The sequence below is a fragment of the Elgaria multicarinata genome, chromosome 2 (genome assembly GCF_023053635.1).
Source record: "Elgaria multicarinata webbii isolate HBS135686 ecotype San Diego chromosome 2, rElgMul1.1.pri, whole genome shotgun sequence".
Taxonomy (NCBI): Eukaryota; Metazoa; Chordata; class Lepidosauria; order Squamata; family Anguidae; genus Elgaria; species Elgaria multicarinata.
This window is the reverse complement of record NC_086172.1, coordinates 156,660,405-156,678,981: the sequence shown is the minus strand read 5'-3', so window position 1 is coordinate 156,678,981 and position 18,577 is coordinate 156,660,405. Positions and strand designations below refer to the sequence as shown.

The following is an 18,577-nucleotide window of genomic DNA, read 5'->3' as shown; positions in this document are numbered from 1 at the left end:
GGTTGGCCACTGTGTGAACAGAGTGCTGGACTAAATGGACCCTTGGTCTGATCCAGCATGGCTCTTCTTAAGTTCTTAAGCAAGTGTAAGGTGATGCATGTTGGGGCAAACGCCCCCAACTTCAAGTATAACCTAATGGGATCTGAGCTGGTGGTGACCAAACAAGAAACAGATCTTGGGATTGTGGTGAACAAACTCCATGTTAGGCATTATTATTATTATTATTATTATTATTATTATTATTATTATTATTATTTATTACATTTATATACTGCCCCACAGCCGAAGCTTTCTTTATAGAAAAACGAATTGAGAATAAAACTGCTAGTATCATACTGCCTTTATACAAATCTATGGTGCGACCACACTTAGAATACTGTGTACAGTTCTGGTCACCACACCTAAAAAAGATATCATAGAGCTGGCAAAAGTGCAGAAAATGGCAAGTAAAATGTTTAAGGGGCTGGAACACCTCCCTTATAAGGGAAGGTTACGACAACTCGGATTGTATAGCTTGGAAAAAAGGAGGCTAAGGGGAGAAATGATAGAGGTATACAAAATTATGCATGGTATGGAGAATGTGGATTGGGAGACATTTTTATCCCTCTCTCAAAATACTAGAACCCGGGGTCATCCCATGAAGCTGATTGGTGGGAGATTCAGGACAAATAAAAGGAAGTACTTCTTCATAGTTAAATTATGGCATTTGCTACCACAGGATGTAATGATGGCCACCAATTTGGATGGCTTTAGAAAGGGGTTGGATAAATTCCTGGAGGAGAAGTTTATCAATGGCTACTAGCCCTGATGGTTATGTGCTACCTCCAGTATCTGAGGCAGCAAGCCTGTGTGCACCAGTTGATGGGGAACATGGATGGGAGGGTGCTATTGCACCGTGTCCTGCTTTGTTGGTCCCTGGTTGACAGCTGGGTGGCCACTGTGTGAACAGAATGCTGGACTAGATGGACCCTTGGTCTGATCCAGCAGGGCACTTCTTATGTTCCTACATTCTTAAGTTGCCCAATATACTCCAATAGCCTAATGGGTGTTTCTCCCCGCAAATAACATTACAAATAAGAGACTAAGGCCATAGCTAGACCTAAGGTTTATCCCTGGATCGTCCAGGGGTCAAACCTGTTCATCTAGGTGACACACAGGGGATCCAGTGCTCAGGCAGGGGCAAACCCTGGATGATCCCAGGATAAACCTTAGGTCTAGCTGTGGCCTAAGAGTCTGCCCCTACTCATGTGTTTTCTCAACAGAGTTGCAGTGTGCCTTCTCTATTAGATGCAACAGTGTACTCTTCGAACACATGTAGGGTTCAGTCCTATGCATGTGTAGACAGAAAAAAAGTCCTACAATTCCCAGCATTCTTTGTCTGTAGTTTTGCCCTTCATTGCGTTATTGTTTTCTATGCTTGGTCAATGAAAAGAGGCCGACTTAGCACCAAATTATTTTCTTAAATTAAAATGTCTTTGGTTTCAGGTCTTTGTCTAGAAAAGTTGCCAATTTCTTCTTCAACAAGTAACCTCCATGCAGATCGTGAACAAGAAATCATTATGTGCTATGAGAAGGCTGGAGATATAGCCCTTCTGTACCTCCAGGAGATAGAAAGGGTAAGCTGGGATAGTAAGTCCAGGTGAAACAACTGATCTTCTTTATTCCATCATACCTATAGTATGGCATCACTGACACTTTAATAAAACTTTAATTTAGAGCTTTGCATAATTCACTATTTGTGGAGACATTTACTGAAGCTTAAATAATCTGTTATTTGATTTCTCTATGCTTTATTTTAGCAAAGCCCAGGTCCCTTATGCTATTTGCCAGATATAGGATATCCCATTATTTGTTGGAACTGAGCAGCTCATATTGATGGCTAATTTCTTTAGGCACTCCAGTTGAAAATAATCCAACATCATGTGCTGTTCAGCACTTTCTGTTCAGAATGCTGTGACTCTTTATCACTGTCTCAAGGTTATGACTGTATAGGTTGCATAATACACAGGAAAACCTCCTTAGAGTTCACCAAAAAATGTACCAAGAACGTGGTGGTGAACATGTTGAAGCTTTAATGAAAGCTGACATTCCGTAGCAGCTTATTGGTTGTATAATCGCTAAACTAGAACACAGAATTGGGGTTCACAACTCATGGGCTTTATATTCTTTGTGTTTCATTTTCCCAAGCTGTAAAATGGGCTTCAGAGGAATTTACTGTATCTTCGCCTGTTTTTAAAACTCTGAAATTCTCTAAAGCTAGCTTTGAAATCCATTCTTTTCTCAGTTGTCACAGCAGCTGTTAGCACTCGTTCAAACAATTGATGTTGAGATTGTTGCTATTTCTATTATAGTATCTGTCTGCCTTTTGCGAGATGGCCACAAGGCAGCTTATAGATAAAACACTAAAGTACAATAAAAATACAACAACCATACAAACAGTATAGTAAAAACAGTAAAACACCGGGGCCAGCAAGTAAAAGCAGCCCAGATAAAAGCAGCAAACTAGGCCATTGAATGGGATTTCCCTAACACTAAAAGCAATAAAAGGCGTGGGGAAATAGAGTGGACATTGCCTGGTAGCAAAGCAAAAGTACCTGGTGGCCATGACCAGGGAGGGAATTCCATAATTTGGGCACCACCACAGAAAGGGCCCTCTTTCTGTTTAAACACTAAACGCAGGGGCACCCATTGAAGGGTGTCTGATGAGAATCTCCATTAGAGGGCAGATTTGTGTGGGAGAAGCTAAGGTTATTGCGATATCCTGCTGATTCAATAAGTGCTTTCTTATTGATATACTGTATTTCTTCGATTGTAAGACGCCATCGATTGTAAGATGCACACTAATTTCAGTACCACCAACAGAAAAAAAAAACCCTAAGACACACTCGCGATTCTAAGGTGCACCCCGTTTTTAGAGATGTTTATACGGGGAAAAAAGTGTGTCTTGGAATTGAAGAAATACGGTATTTAGAATGTACTTCTGCATGGATTGATATAGAGCAACTTTTGCACCTGTGTCTTTGGGTTTGCCTTTCTCTGTATGGTACCTCCAGCCAAGCAGAGAAATGCATCAACAGGGGGATACCTTGGATGTTTTTAATCACACAACTGCATAATTAAAGCAAGCTACATTTCCCCCCCAGCAGTTTTCTTGATGAAGATGAGTTGTAGCTGTGGTATCCTTTGTGAACCGCCCAGAGAGCTTCGGCTATTGAGCGGTATAAAAATGTAATAAATAAATAAATGTGCCTTTTAAGTAATAACCAGTGCTTTGAATTGAAGTACTCAGAAACTGGAAGCCAATACTGATTTAACAATATTGGAGTTGTATGCTCCAAAAAGAAGGCCTCTGGCAAAAACCGGCCCTATTTTGTATCAGCTGAAATTTCTGAACACTTTTCAAAGCCCAAGTGATTCCATAACATGGACCACCTTTTACCAACTTTGCCTGGTAAATCAGCTGCCCCCATTCCAGGACAGAGCTAGCTTAGCTGTGATCCATGCACTGGTAACCTTGAGACTAGACTATTGTAGTGCTCTCTGTGTGGGGCTGGTTCGGAGACAGTCATTCAGTCTGAGTCAGTTTGATAATAACTAACAGGCGCAGGTTTAACTTATTTTAGAAGTTTCTAAGGGGTGGTATGTTCGGCTCACAAGAACAACGTAATGAAAAGTCAATGGCACACTATGGTATAGTGTTGATTGTAGTGCAGCTAGGTAATTTTTGACACTAGGCATAATGATTTTATGGCGGGGTGGTGGTGGTTAGATGTTAATGTGTATGACTTCAGTTGTGAAGTACACAATTAACATTTCTCTTCTCTTGATCCATGTTTCATGCTTTATAACTGCTTCTCCATTCCTAAAATAATAGATCTAAACCAATAACAAAACATCTGTTTGGGAAACCTGATTTTAAAAAAAGAGAAAAAAGATGGCCACCAATTTGAATGGCTTTAAAAGGGGGTTGGATAAATTCCTAGAGGACAAGGCTGTCAATGGCTACTAGCCCTGATGGCTATGTGCTACCTTCAGTATCTGAGGCAGTAAGCCTATATCCAGCAGTTTCTGGGGAACATGGGTGGGAGGGTGCTATTGCACCGTGTCCTGCTTTGTTGATCCATGGTTGACAGCTGGTTATCCACTGTGTGAACAGAGTGCTGGACTAGATGGACCGTCAGTCTGATCCACCATGGCACTTCTTATTAACTAGTGACATCAGCCCTGGTAGCCCAGGTGCTGATGCCAGGGGTGTTTTTTGCTGCTCCCATTAGTTGCCACTCATTTGGTGGCCATTTCCCCCCTGCCCCCAGGGTGGTGGGCTCCGAACTCAGTTCAGAGATCTAGCCCTACGCTATACCACTGAATGTTGAGGACATGTTAAAAGATGAAACTGATGAAGAGCATTAATATGTGTGTTGATTTGGGCAAAGGAGCTGGTGTTGGGAAAGATAGTACTTGGGTGTGTTTTATTTATTTATTTGTGTGATCTTGTAGATAATAATTGCCAATATGCAGAACAGAAGCCCTAAGCCAGGGCCTGCGGCACATGAACAAGAACTTGGATATTTTTTAGAAACAGGACTTCAGAGAGCCCATGTCTTGTACTTCAAAAATGGGTAAGCATTGGTTTAATATTCCCTTTCACTTGAAAAAAAAATGCTAAAAAGTGAACTAGATGAGCCTTGGGCAATGTCTTACCTTAAATGTATAGGTGTTTTGAAATTATTAACTTTTATTTTACAGTAAATTTTCCCTTGTGTTTAATTATTTGAATTATTTAGTATATGTTTGGGGAATATAATATTTTACAGATACCTTTAAAATTTCAAAATTTTGTGCAGAAGTTTTAATCAAAAAGAATACTAGAAAAAAGAAAGAACTGTTGATTTTATTTTTTTCCAAATCTCTTCAGTTACCACTTATTTTAACATTGTGCTGCAGGATAAACGTGCATGAAGACCAACAGTATGTATATGTGTATTTCCATTTGTGATTACTCATTAGATCCTTGTAGACTGTGCATGAGAGGTCATCCATAATTTGTGATAACCCTTTCTAAGAATAGTCTACTAAAGATAGGTGTATAAAAACCTCCAAACTCTGCAGAAAATGAAGAAAGGAATTCAAGCCTCTGTTCATTTTTAAAGGCTTCAAAACTTGGTGCACTAGGTTTTAGATTAGTTTGCTACTCTCCTCTCCCCAGCCTCCCAAGTATGTGGTTATAATAACCTTTCATATTCAAATAAGCATCTGTAGGAATAGTGGAACGTCTTGCTGTGTTGGTATACTGAGTTTTGGTGTAAAGCTCGTAGCTGAGAAAAAGCACTCCAAGTTTTGAAACTGTTACAGTTGGGTTAGCATGTAATTGCTTATTTGGTTTTATAGGTTCCATTATTAGTGTTTTGAGAAACTATTTGGATTAATGCATGATCCCTGAGTTGTACTGTAATTCTGCTACCATTACTTAATTGGAAGAAAAATGGAATGTTAAGATTTCATTTTTCGAGTATCCTAGTGATCAGGTGGGAGCAGGACGGAAATGTTGTGCCTGTACTGTAATTCCTATTTTCAGTGGAAAATATTGAAAAAGAATGAGCTACAGAATGCATGCTCCTTAAACTTTGAATAGTACAAATATATGAATTGTCATATTTAAGTAGACAAATTATTTATGTAGTTTGCCTTTAGGCCCAGTGGGTTAATAACAATGAACCAGTGTTATGCCATTAAGGTTAAAGTTCAAGAAATTTGTAACAGGAAGTCGATATACTTCCCACTGAGTCAATTTCTTCCTAGGTGTAATCAATTAATGCCTGGCTTATGACCTGAAAAATATTGTATTGAAGCCACATCACTTGCATGACATGAAGATTTCATACTGGTGCTTACTTCCAAAATAGTCATGAATACGGGCTTTTCAACATTCAGTTTTCATTGTGAAAGTAATTTGGTGCAATCCCATGTGAAAAATAAATAAATTTAGAAGTGGCTTGTAGATACGTTTATATGTAGGACTAAGATTGGGCACTTGACCAATCAAAGAAGATTTGACTGTCAAATATTGTCAACTAACAGTCAGATTGTTGCCACACTTGCTTGGCTCATGTGTCTCTGCACATGTCTGCAAACAACTGGAATAGGCTCTTCTGAAACAGAAATGACTGGGGGGATATTTAATTCAAATGTACTAGGGGAACCATTTCCCACTGTGCCCTTCCTCTGTTCTGCCAGAGGACAGGCCCTTGTCTGTTTAGTAAAGCAGGCCTGGAACTAGCACTCTGGATGGTTTAGTTGTGGATAGTGGAGTGCCTATATAAAGTACTGAAGTGGGGAACAGAGATGAGATCAGAGCTTTTCAGAAACGATTATTTATTGAGAAAACGTAACAAAACAACAATTAAATAGTTAACTATTTAAGGTTTCCCAGGAACAGGGAGAGAAGGACAGGTTGAGAATTTGTCACATGTTTTCTGAAGAAATGGCTTCTGAAGAGGAACAATGGGAAATTTGCAGGAAAAGAGATTTACAGGGCAATCTTACACATGTCTATTCAGAAGTAACTCCTATTGAGTTCAGTGGTCTTACTTCCAGGTAAGTGCATATAGGATTGCAACCTTAGAGATGTGTTCTGTTTGAACAGTGGAGAAGGGGGCAAAGATCTAAGGGTACAAGGGTGGACACTCAGGTAGGAGCTCACAAACTTTGGGAATAAGAGCTGAAGAAAGGGGGAACAAAAATGAGATTTATGGGAAAAGAGGGCAGGCAAGAACTTAAGGAAATTCTGGTGTGCAAGGGCATATATAGACTTGGCTGGAAAGCAGTGAGGTAGGCTACAAAAGGCAATTTCCAAGTGTGACCCCAAAGAATGATTGCTTTCCTATTTAAGAAAGATGTTTAGGCAGAAGTGGATTTATAGTATCCATATATATATAGCACCCTTCTTAGTACTTTTGGTGGCCAATTCAATAGGGTCATACAGTGAGGCTGATTAGATTAGAATCCACGCCGAAAGCTTTAGCATTTATGATCTCATGAGGTTCCATACTAGCTGAATAGGAGGTGGGCACCATTCCCATGCCATGTCAATAGAGGATCTTGTAGGGAAATTTTCAAGCTTTGATTTGTCCTTATTAGCTATATCTCTGTTAGCTTACCTTCCCAAAATGGAACCTTTTGAGCCCAGGCACCTGTGAAGAGATACATAAAATGTCGGGGTAATCACTGAACTTAAGTGTGCTGTAAAATACAGACTCACAGTGATAGCAGAGTATACAGCGGCTCTTAACTATGAACACAGCAAAGACTCAAAAATATAAGGCAGAGATTTTTGTTTGTAGTGTACAAAAATAAATACTTTACTGGCATAAAATAATTAGTTATGGCAAGACAATGTACAATTCAATACTCACACATGGTCACAAGATATACAGCTTACAACAGGCTTCACAGCAACAAGAGTGATATTTAATCTGGTTACAGTGATTCCAAACACTCTTTATATACACTTCTCAGTACAAATGATGCAATACATAATTGGCACTAATAGAAAAATTAACACTATGTCATAGTCCAATTATTCCATCAAGCCCATCTGCAAAGTTGACCTTTCAGTGATTGTCTTTTGCTGACTCCACACTTTATCCAGGATTTGCAGAATCGTCCAGAAATATGGAAAAAGGAAAAACAGAGTCTAGTCTAGGACTTAACATAAAATAGTTTCCAAATCTTGTCTCCACCAACAAAGTACTGTTAAATACTTCAAAAAACAACAAACAAGACAATAATCAACAGTTTGGATACTAATTACTAAAAATGAAGTAGATAGCGGTTATTGTGAAAATGTAATAATTATTTTTATTACATTTTTATTATGCCCTCCCCCCACTAAGAGCTCAGGAGTGCATAGTTCCCTTCCCCATTGTCTTCTCACAACAGCTAGTGTAGTAGATTAGGCTGAGTATGTGTGACTGGTCCAATGTCACCTTATGAGCTTTATGGCTAGGTGTGGGTTTGAACCTGGGTCTCTCTGGGCTTAGCCTTACCTGGATCATTATGGTGGTGTTGTGCTATATCCTACTTTCATAGTGCCTATTAAAAAATAGAACAAATAAAAGTGGCCATAAAATGGTGCCAACTGCAGAGGTTGTAATGAATATGTGTTGAGCTACATAGGTTCACTTTCCCAATACATTACTGTTCACATCAAAACACCACCCTTTTAAACAGATGGAGGAGTACTGCCAAAGATAGCTATAGCTGTGGAGATTGTGCTACTATTCCACTCTTCTAAAACAAAACGTCAGACTTTCTGCTCTCTGAGAAAAGATGGATGAAAATACAGAATGACAATGATTTGATGGTGTCAGGATCAGGCTTGTTCTCCCTAGTGTGGGGGAAAGGGTTTCGGGGTCTGAATCAGACTCAGAATCTGGAGGAGGAGGAGGAGGAGGAGGACCAGAATATTTGCCAAAACAGGAGAGGAGATTCTCCAAGATTCTTCGGGAGTCAAGGATGAATCTTCTCAGGAGCTTATTGGTCATGATGCTGAAGACTCAGAGACCACCCTCCTCCTGGCCCTGGGAACTCAGCCTCTGTTGGAGGGGGAGGAGACAGAGTTGACAGATCCCATAGTTCGCCGCAGGGTCAAGTGGGCAGAGTAGAGAGGAGGTGGGTGGTCCCTTAGGGTAGCCACTTTCTAGAACAGTGGTTTCCAAACTTTTTCAGGTAACCACCCCCTTGGTTCCACAAACTCATGCCCAGTGCCCACTGGGAGTCCAATGGGGTCGGGGAGGGAGGGCGGAGGGGTTAACGGTGGTGGCAATCCCCACGCCAAGGAGCGCCCGGCGGGGTCAAAATGCTGCTGCAAGAGAACGCATGTGCTTAAAAAGCAGGTCAATCACAGCAGTATCCTAAGTTTAAAAAAAACCCCAAAACCCTCCATTTTTTGCAAACCTCTGCTAGGAAGAGGCACTCCGAGGAGGGCCTTAGATGATGAGTGTAGTATATTTGGGTAGGGTCATGCTGGGAGAGGTGCTCCATCAGCCCAAGTTGTCCGGAGCTGTGCTGCCAACAAGACCCTCCTCAATCCACACATGTATTAATATTGTTTAAGAAGAGTCCTTTTAACAGTGAATTGAAATGTTTCAGAAGCACCAAAACACTAATAAAGAGACATACCTTGCTTGGTGTGCCCTCCCACCCCGGCTGCAAACAGAGGCGTTCGCTCTCTTTTCGCTCCCTCCCTCAGCAAGCCTGGGGTGGGTGCTTCCCATTTAAAGGGGTCGCACTAATCTGGATCCTGCTGGTCTGGGTGCCCGGGCTGAGCAGTGGAGGAGCTGAGCTGAGGAGCTGAGAATGAAAAAGGCGCCAGGATTGAAATAGATCAAGCTACTTGTACATGCAGTGGAATTACCATTGCATAATGTGTGAAGTAATCATTAGTGTATGCTGAGAGACAGACCTAAATAAAATAATAATAATAATAATAATAATAATAATAATAATAATAATAACAACAACAACAACAACCCGCCTCTCCCTCTGGATACTTCACCAGTGGTAGGTAGTTGAAAATGTGCATTGACTGTAGAGCGATATTTAAAAGCATTAAATGGTGGGTTTTGTTAAGACAGGATATTCTTCCAGATTGCTCACAGAATTAGGGCAAAGTTGTTTGTCCTGGACAAGTGCATGCTCGACATGTTATTTTCTATCCGTTGACCTATATGTATGATAGTGTCCTCAGTGTATTGATCACAACTGCTAAGTATATACGTGTGTATATGCAAGAGAAGAGAGGCCACAAACTAATTCGAATATATGTAAGGATCTCTCATCTGTAGAAAAGATAGACCTAGAAACTGGTATATGTTATGCAGTGTTGCTTATTGAAGTAGAACAATCACATTTAAGATGGCCCAACTGCTCCAGTTAATCTTTCCCATTATTAACTATATCTACAAAGGTTTTGTTTTAAACAAAAATGTTGAACTCCTTTTAGAGACACCACTGGAAATTTCAAGGTCCATTATCTTGTAGATAAACTGAAACAAAAAGAGCATTTAGGATAGACACGAAAAGGCAATTACCCTTCCAAAATCTGACCCCATTTTATGCTCAAATATAACATGCAAGTTTCTTACAAGTCAAATTGTCATTAATATCTTTTCCCAAAAATAAGAGACAAATGACAATGTTGTAAATAATGTGTTTTACGTGGAAATGGAGGACTATCTTTTGTGTAAGAAGAAGTAGACTATTTTAAATATAAAAATATGTTGAGGGACAACTAAAGAAATTATTCATATGAATTAACTTTTTGGTTGGTTATCCAGCTGACTCTTTTGCCTCATCCTTACTGTAGTTTGAAAGAAGAGATGTAAACATTTTGGACCTCTACAACTACAGCACACTTCAATAGAAACCATCAATGCATTCTATGAAGTGTTCTGATATTAATAATTAGACACCTGAATTACTTTGGGCATGATCCTTCTCCGCTTCAGAGAACAGTGTACATGTATAAATGAATTGCTGCAGGACTTAATAGAATCCTGTTCTCTCTTCCCCCCAACACCAGAGCAGTTCAGGAAATGGGAAATCCTTTTCACCCCCTCTTAACTTCCAGTGACCAAAGAGGGAACCTGGATAGACATAAGAGAATATGGGAGGGCACCCATGGACTACCTGTTTCCTGGACTGTCCTGGCCCACTGCTCCTGCATATACTGGGGAAAAGATAAATGGGAACTCCATGCACAGGTGATGCACATGAGGCCAGAAGAAGTTTGTGTCAATAATAAAATAATCATCCAAATACTATTTGCAATTACAGTGACATAAGTAACAATGTATAAACCACTTTATACTTTGGGCATGTATTAAGGGCTCAAGGAAGGAGATGGAATGTATTGTTTTATCTCTTGCAAACTACTCTTCACTGGCATTTCTCTCTTGTTTTGCCTTTCTCCTTTAATTAATTTGGAATCTCTCCCTGCAAAGATCATCCTTCTGTCTCATTGCTATGATCATATGATTCTTTTGTTTTATATCTCTGGATTGGCTCTTTTTTAGACTGGTTTAATAACTACGGAGTAAATCTGTGATTTTCACTTGCTTTTATGGATAGTGTTTTTATTAAACCCTTGAGTGAACAGAAAAATATGTCTAAATGGAAGGGGATGTAACATCCCCTTAGACATTCAGGTAAGATGAACTGTCAGAAATACTTAGTTTTGCATTCCTAAGACCACTTGTACAATGTCATGTGTTCTCAGTGCTGTCTGAAGCGCTGACTTTGGAACAGAATACCAATGAGACATTGCTATACTATAACATCAAGCTGTTTTACCATGGATCTCTGCATTGTGTTGAATGCTGTATTAAGCATTTCTGCTAAAAAAGCAAACAAACAAAAGCCCCTTTCATTACAGTTGTTTTTCTCATTCTAGTTCTTTAAACAAAGTTCATGCTCAGTTTGATTTCTCAATATTGGTGCGATTGATAGTTTGAACCTGTAAATTTGTTTTATTGTTGTTGTGCAGAGCTCCGTTACATTGTATGTGTCTTGTATTGGTTGACAATAAGAACTTAGTTTGGGTTTGTCTACAAAGGCTGTAAAGTATCCAGATGTAAGCCAAATCAGTGGAGCAATTTAAAAACAGAGCCTTCATTTTATTTTGCATAGGATGGTTTTAGACTAATGTACTCTGTATGGAAGGTGCTAAAAACTTACTCACAGCTCTGACTGTAAGGATAGATGGTAGGACTACACCCTCTGATTATATGGTAAGTGGAATGATCTTCCACCCTGTAAAGATTTCCAAGCAGGGTTTGTACATCAGAGCCAGCCTGGGGAGATGTTCCCATTCACTCCTTCTGTCTCAGAAGTGAAGTCTCCTTCTCTTCCTTTCTTGGAACTAATAGTCATTTTGCATTACATGATCACCAGTGAAAGTTATGATTACCTTGGATCCTGTGGAAACTGTGGTTTGGAAACCCATTTTGAGCCTGTTTTGCAAATATCTGGTTTGCAGGAGATGCTGGTTTGCATTAACCGTAGTTTGTGTGTGCATGCAATGTGAAACTACAGCTAGCGGTGATGGGGAGGGAGGACGTAATTACAGAGATGGGAGGAAGAGAGGAGAAGCATCTGAACCTGGGGCCAGCTCCCAATTTGAAAACTATGATTTGCAAGGGATGCAGTATTGTACCTGTGCTGTCACCTTTTCTCTCAGCATTGAATTTGTTCCTTCATTCTGACCTTTTGAAAAGTGCCTGAAAGCATCTCTATTCCGCTAGTGCTTTTAGAGGTCCATTCCGCTTAAATGCAACTTTTCTTTCTATGCCCATTTTCTTTTCTGAAAGATACTTTTTAGTGTAGTTTTATTGATTTTCATTATATTTTTACTGTATTTTTACCGTATTTTGTGAAGTAGTCCAAATACCTTATTTAAAATACTGTACTGTATAGCTTATAATAGGCTCTCAAGTTGATGATGGCGATACATAAAAGCAACCAGATGTCCTTTTTGTAGCTAATTAACTGCCAGTAAGATTTTATTTTTAATTACTGGGTGAGACAGCTGTGTCATTTTGTTGAAAGCTTTCTGATTGTAGTTTATTCAGGCTTTAAAGTAAGGATGGGTGCTCTGGCTGTACTCACCTCTCTACTATTTAGTAATTAAATTTACATCCAGCCTTTCAACTAAAAATAAAAAAGTGTTTGATATATGCTATTGCTGCTTGTCTTTGAATTTAGGCGGTACTTAAAATGGAGGTGCCTGGAGCCACCTGAGGTGCCAAGGTTTTCCTGGGACTTCTATTTAATTTATATCACCTTTCTACTAAAAATGCATTTGTACATTTAGGGTACAAAATGTACCACCCCACTTTTCAAAAGGGCTATGCAAAAATATCTAATCCCCCAATGATTCCAATGAAACAAAATTACTTCTCAAGGAACTTGATATAACCAGGGATGATTCCAGACCCTGTAGTGTGAAGCCAAGTGGTGAGTAGGGGGTAGAGTGTACCATCTTCTGGTATAAAAGAACAAAATTAGGTTCTGCTTGTTGGACCACTGTTAAGATGAGTTAGACTGATGAGCATTAGGGGCAGGGCCTTCTCAGTAGTGGTCTGTACGTGACAAGATATCCTCTCAACTGATGTAGGATTCAAAAAGACTTAAAAATCCACATGTTTAAAATGGCTTTTGGTTGCTGTGTTTGGATATGCTGTTATTCAGTTGTTTTACTGCTGTGGCTTGGAAATGGTTTTATGCAGGGTGTGTGTCTGGGTGTGTGTGTGTGTGTGAGAGAGAGAGAGAGAGAGAGAGAGAGAGAGAGAGAATTTAAAATTGTAAAGTTTTATTAATAAAGATATATTACATTGAATTTTATAGTTATAGTGTTAGCTGCCTTAGGTAAACATAGTTCTGAAAGGTGTCCTTTGAATATTTTAAATAAACAAGGGAATCAGAGTTTAGAGACATTTAAAAGATGTGAAAGTTGAAAAATAAATAAAACACAAGGGTCGCTAAAACCTAGTGTTACAACTTCAAACATCCCTAGCTGCATGGGCAGGGGTGTCGAACTTAAGGTCTGGGGGTCAAATCCGGCCCTCCTGGGGTCCTGATCTGGCCCTCGAGGTTTCCCTAGATGACCCCACCCCTTTTCCTGGCCCCACCTCCTTTCTCCCAGCAACCAATTGTTTGGTGGTATCCTGGCTTTTGTGCAGATCCCCGTCCTCCCTGCCATTTCTAAAAGGTTGAAATACTTCTCCTACGACTTAGTTACAGGCATTAAGAGCTCTAAGCTAAAATATGCCGGAATTTTGGCCCTGCCCCTTTTGCCTCTGGCCCCACCCACCACTGGAATGCAGCCTTTGAAATGGAATTCAGCGCTTGGCCTGAAAGAGGTTTAGCATCCCTGTTCTAGCTAGTGCACACTCAGGCTTCAGTTGCAGAGATTTTTTTTTTCAAAACCTAAACTATCTTCAGCAAGAAGAACTTGCTGTCCTTTCCAGAAGAGAACTTTAAACTCACCATTTCTCTCTCACACATTCCTTTAAAAAGGGAATGCTTCCTACAGATGGAAAGCTGTGTTTCCATTGACTGGGTAGAAAGGGCGTCTTACCCAACCCCAGGGGAGGATTGACAATCTAGGCCATTTGAGGTTAGAGGTCTAAATTCCAATCTAAGAAGGGTAAGCTAATACACTGCCTGCTATGCAAATTCATTTTGTATATGTGACTAGGCTGCTTCCAGGAAGTTAACCCTTTCATATCAGTTAGTAGGGCATATCCAAAGGATGGAAAAGAGTGAATATATTTGAGATTTATATGAGAATTATGTGACCAAACACTCATCTGAGCAAGGTGCTGTTCTTTTAGAAAAATAAGACTGTGTACCAAATTTAAAGGGTATAGTTCAGGTTTTCCACACCCAGGTCCTTTTCCTGCAGTGGCAGCCTAGCACATGGATTAGGTCCTTGCTGTTATCCAAGAAGGCCTCTGGGTTCAAGTCATGTTGCAGCACTGGTTGGTTTCTGTGCATTGCTCTCTTCTTTTCTTTGTCGTCCTTAAATAAGCTTGTGCAAAATGCAGCAGCCAGATTGATAACAGGAACCAGAAGGTTCAAACATATTAGAGATTCTGGCCAGCTTGCATTGGCTGCCTGTATGTTTCTGAGCCCAATTCAAGGTGCTGGTTTTAACTTATAAAGCCTTACACGGCTGGGGACCACAATACCTGATGGAACGCGTCTCCCGACATGAACCTACCTGTACATTACGCTCAACATCTAAGGTCCTCCTCCGAGTGCCTACTCCGAGGGAAGCTCAGAGGATGGCAACAAGGGAGAGGGCCTTTTCAGTGGTGCCCCCCCCTCAATTTTGGAATAATCTTCCTGATGAGGCTTGCCTGGTGCCAACATTGTTATCTTTTTGGCACCAGGTCAAGACTTTTCTCTTCTCCCAGGCAGTTAACATATGCTGAGTTTTTAACTGAGCCCAGAATAGTTGTGTTAAATGGATATTGTTGTTTTTATGCTTTTGTTGGTTTAAATTTTTTGTATATTTGTTTTTAATGCTCACTGTTTTTAACTTTTGTAACCCCCCCAGAGAGCTTATTTTAAATAAATAATACATGGTTTAATTTGTTTTAAATTGTGTATATTTATTGTTTTATACTGTATGTTTTTATCTGTACGCCACCCTGAGATCTTAGTGATATAGGGCGGGATATAAATATTTTAAATAAATTAATAAATATAAAGGTAATAAATAAAGTTTTAATCATGTATGGTATGTTTTTAATCAATTTTTAATGTGTATTTTATATCATGTTTTTATATTGTTTGTTTTATACTTTGAACGGTTTTAGTTTTTGTGAACCGCCCAGGGAGCTTCGGCTGTTGGGTGGTATAACAATGCAAATAATAATAATAATAATAATAATAATAATAATAATAATAATAAAATAGTCAGTAGCCTTTAAAACAGAAGGAAGACAATTGCACGAGTGATCCACATGGTGCTGAGCTATATTTCAGGATCTGCCCATCTTAACTACAAGGGGCAGTTGCTTCTTTCCCCTGGCAATTGGACCACTGTTAAATTGCAAGGTTAAAGTAATGATGTATACCTCAGGTTTCCCCGACCTGGTGCCCTCTAGATGTGTTGGACTAGCACTCCCAGCATGCCGCAGCTTGCATTTTAAATACAATATTTTAAATAAATGAAACAAATAAATATATGCAAATATTCTCTGTAGAAGGGTCCACAAATTTTGAGAGCCAGTGAAAATTACTTCTCTCCACGACCCTGCCCATTTTCCGACTTCAGGGAGGGGCAGGAGTCTTCTTACATTGAACTTTGCTCCTAGCTTCAAGCCTGGGTGAATGTTGGGAGCTCATCTATATTGAACGGAGCTTCAGAGGTGCTTTGTGCTCCTTGGCAGTGCAGGATGGTTTCAGGAACAATCCCTGCTCTGCTCCAAACTCACATACTGCAGAGGGGAGAGGCTGTCATCTGGCCATGTTAAGCATGCTGAGTTAATATTTAGAACCCACCCTTGTGGATTTTTTGTTTAGAAAAAGAAGCACTGTTGTCATATATTATGAAATATATGAAAATGTTAAATGGCTTTAACTTGTGTTTTACCATTCAAGGGCATACATTTGTACAGGTGTTAATCTCAAACGAATTGCTAAGCTTTGTAAATTTGCGGTTTAAAAAAATCTTACTTTTTTTAAAAGTGTCAATTCCCACCTTATGATGCTAGTTTCTGGCATAGAAATCCTTATTTGTAAGCAGTGAGCCTCTTTTCATTATACGTTGTGGGGTCTTGCAGTGGTTAGTGTGAAAACATGCTCACTGATTCACAGCTTCCTTTATAAGGAAAATTAATTAGCATGGAGTTTGTTTATCTGGCGTGCCAGATTTCCTGAACATTCCTGCAATAAAAACCTCTTAAACTAACCTTTGTCCTGGTAGTTAACGGTGCTACGTTTGTGACTATGCTTGTTGCAAGCTCATGTTAAGGGAACTGAATTCTACAGTTACAAACAGAAATTTTATTGGATGTCCAAGGGTACAAAAAGGGACAACATGACAGCATGGTGTGCCTCTTCTTTAAAATGCAATTCTAGCTATCCTCAATTTCTGTTGCCAAGCTACAAACTGCATTCTACTCTCCTCGATCCAAAATATCTAAAAATACCAATTGTGTGGGATGATAAAGCAGCACAGGGATGCAGTTTGGAGTACATGGATGTCCTGAAGCCAAATGTTTGATTCCAAAAGTACATCCTAAATTAGAGAATGTTTGCTCCTATATACTGTAGTTTATGAACTGTGGTCTTTTAAGAATCAGTTCAATTTCTATAGCCATTATAGACGTGTTTTTGAAAAGAAGTATTCTTATAGAACATCCCTTTTATGATATGCCATATCCTATTAAAATCTTTTCTAGAACTGATAGCACATCTTACGCATTAAAGTATTTCCATTACGTCTTAGGGTGATGCAGAACCCAGACTGGCATGATCGAAAACCAGTAGTTCAAGGAACTGTGAGCTTAATCACAGTTAATGTATGGGCAGTTCATCACCATCCATGAAACTTTAAAGTTTAATCTCCTCCATACCAAAGCAACTTAAAACTAGTGATCAGTTGCTATGGGATGTGGAGGAAGCCGAAACAGGAGCAGTATAGCAGCACCATAGGACCTTTCCAGTGTTATCTCTGCAGTATAGAAGTTGCTGCAGTGTATCTCCTTCCTGTGCCACTCTGTTTTGGGAAGAAATGACGCCATTACAACCTACACTAGTGTTGTCTTTCCCAGAAGATAGGCCAGTTAGGATGCTGGAAGAAGTCACCCCTCCCACATGAACTGGGGTATCTGATATCGGAACGGCACAGGAAGGTGACCTCCTGTGGCGGTTCCCATATGCTGACGTAATGTTGGAAGAGGCCTTTAGCTTTTCCGCACTGCTCATAAACGAATTTGCTGATGCTTAGTTTCATTTTAGGGATTTATTTGTAGCAGTGAGAGAAACAGCAGCTGCCAAAATACCACAGCAGAGTATAGGAGGTAATGGCTGAACAGAGGAACTATAGAAAGGTGGAATCCACAAAGTATTATAACTGCACTCAGATGAATGCAGCTCTCCCTGTAAAAGGAGAAGCTAAAAAAATATGGAGTTTAGTTTAGGAGGGAGCAAGGATGAACATAACTTAGTCTCAGCCTTGTTTCAAAACCCTTTGTATCTAGTTTCAGTGTACTTGCTATGATGTAGAAAATGTTGGAAGAACTAGCAAGCCCTGAATGTTAACTACATTTGCGATCACTGAGGTCCTTTCTACACCTAAGGATTTTCCCAGGAAAATGGAGGGATCGTCCCTGGCTGCTCCCGGGATCCCCTGTGTGTCATTTGGATGCACACACAGGGATGATCCCGAGACGATCCCGGGGGAAAAGGCAGGTGTAGAAACAGTCTGTGTATACGTATCTTAACTACACAAATTGGTGTTCTCTTTACTGAACTGGCTTTGTTACATGGATAATATTTCACCTTTCTTCAATCGTGCTTAAGGTCTAGGGCCCCCTACCAGATCCAGTCCTGCTGAGCTTCAGCAAAGTTGTTGCATTATGTGAATACAGATCTGGCTCCTAAGCCTTTATTTCATCTTTCATTCTTTCTTCTCACCTTCCAAATCTTGAACATATATATTACTGCTATTTTTCTAAGGCATTTTTAAAGTTTTTGGCCCCTGAAGATCGAGTTTATTATTAATTAATGAAAATTTTACTGAACATCTTGTGTACTTTCATTGGAAATAAAGTAGAAACCACTGCTAATGTTGATGTATTCTCCCTTTCCTGAAATAATAGGCTTCTAAATGTGTTCTGGAGGGGTTTGTTTTTGCCTCAGGAATTAAAGTCTGAACAATCCAGAAATCACCCCGGAAGAATTGCCCTAATTATACATATGCATACAGTGGGAATAAAGTCAGCAGATTTAAACTCGAGGAAATGTTATTTAAACTGGTGGCCAGGGTTCAAAGATAATTAAA

The 18,577-nt window shown here is 39.7% G+C and overlaps 1 protein-coding gene across 5 annotated transcripts in view; it reads left to right on the top strand.

Annotated features, from left to right (window-relative positions):
- TTC7B (tetratricopeptide repeat domain 7B) overlaps nucleotides 1-18,577 on the top strand; it is a 128,489-nt gene that overhangs the window by 17,648 nt on the left and 92,264 nt on the right. For all 5 annotated transcript variants that reach the window (XM_063117966.1, XM_063117968.1, XM_063117967.1 and 2 more), the window contains exons 4-5: nucleotides 1,486-1,616; nucleotides 4,498-4,619. In XM_063117966.1, coding sequence (XP_062974036.1) covers nucleotides 1,486-1,616; nucleotides 4,498-4,619 — 253 coding nt within the window. The remainder of the gene's footprint in view (nucleotides 1-1,485; nucleotides 1,617-4,497; nucleotides 4,620-18,577) is intronic.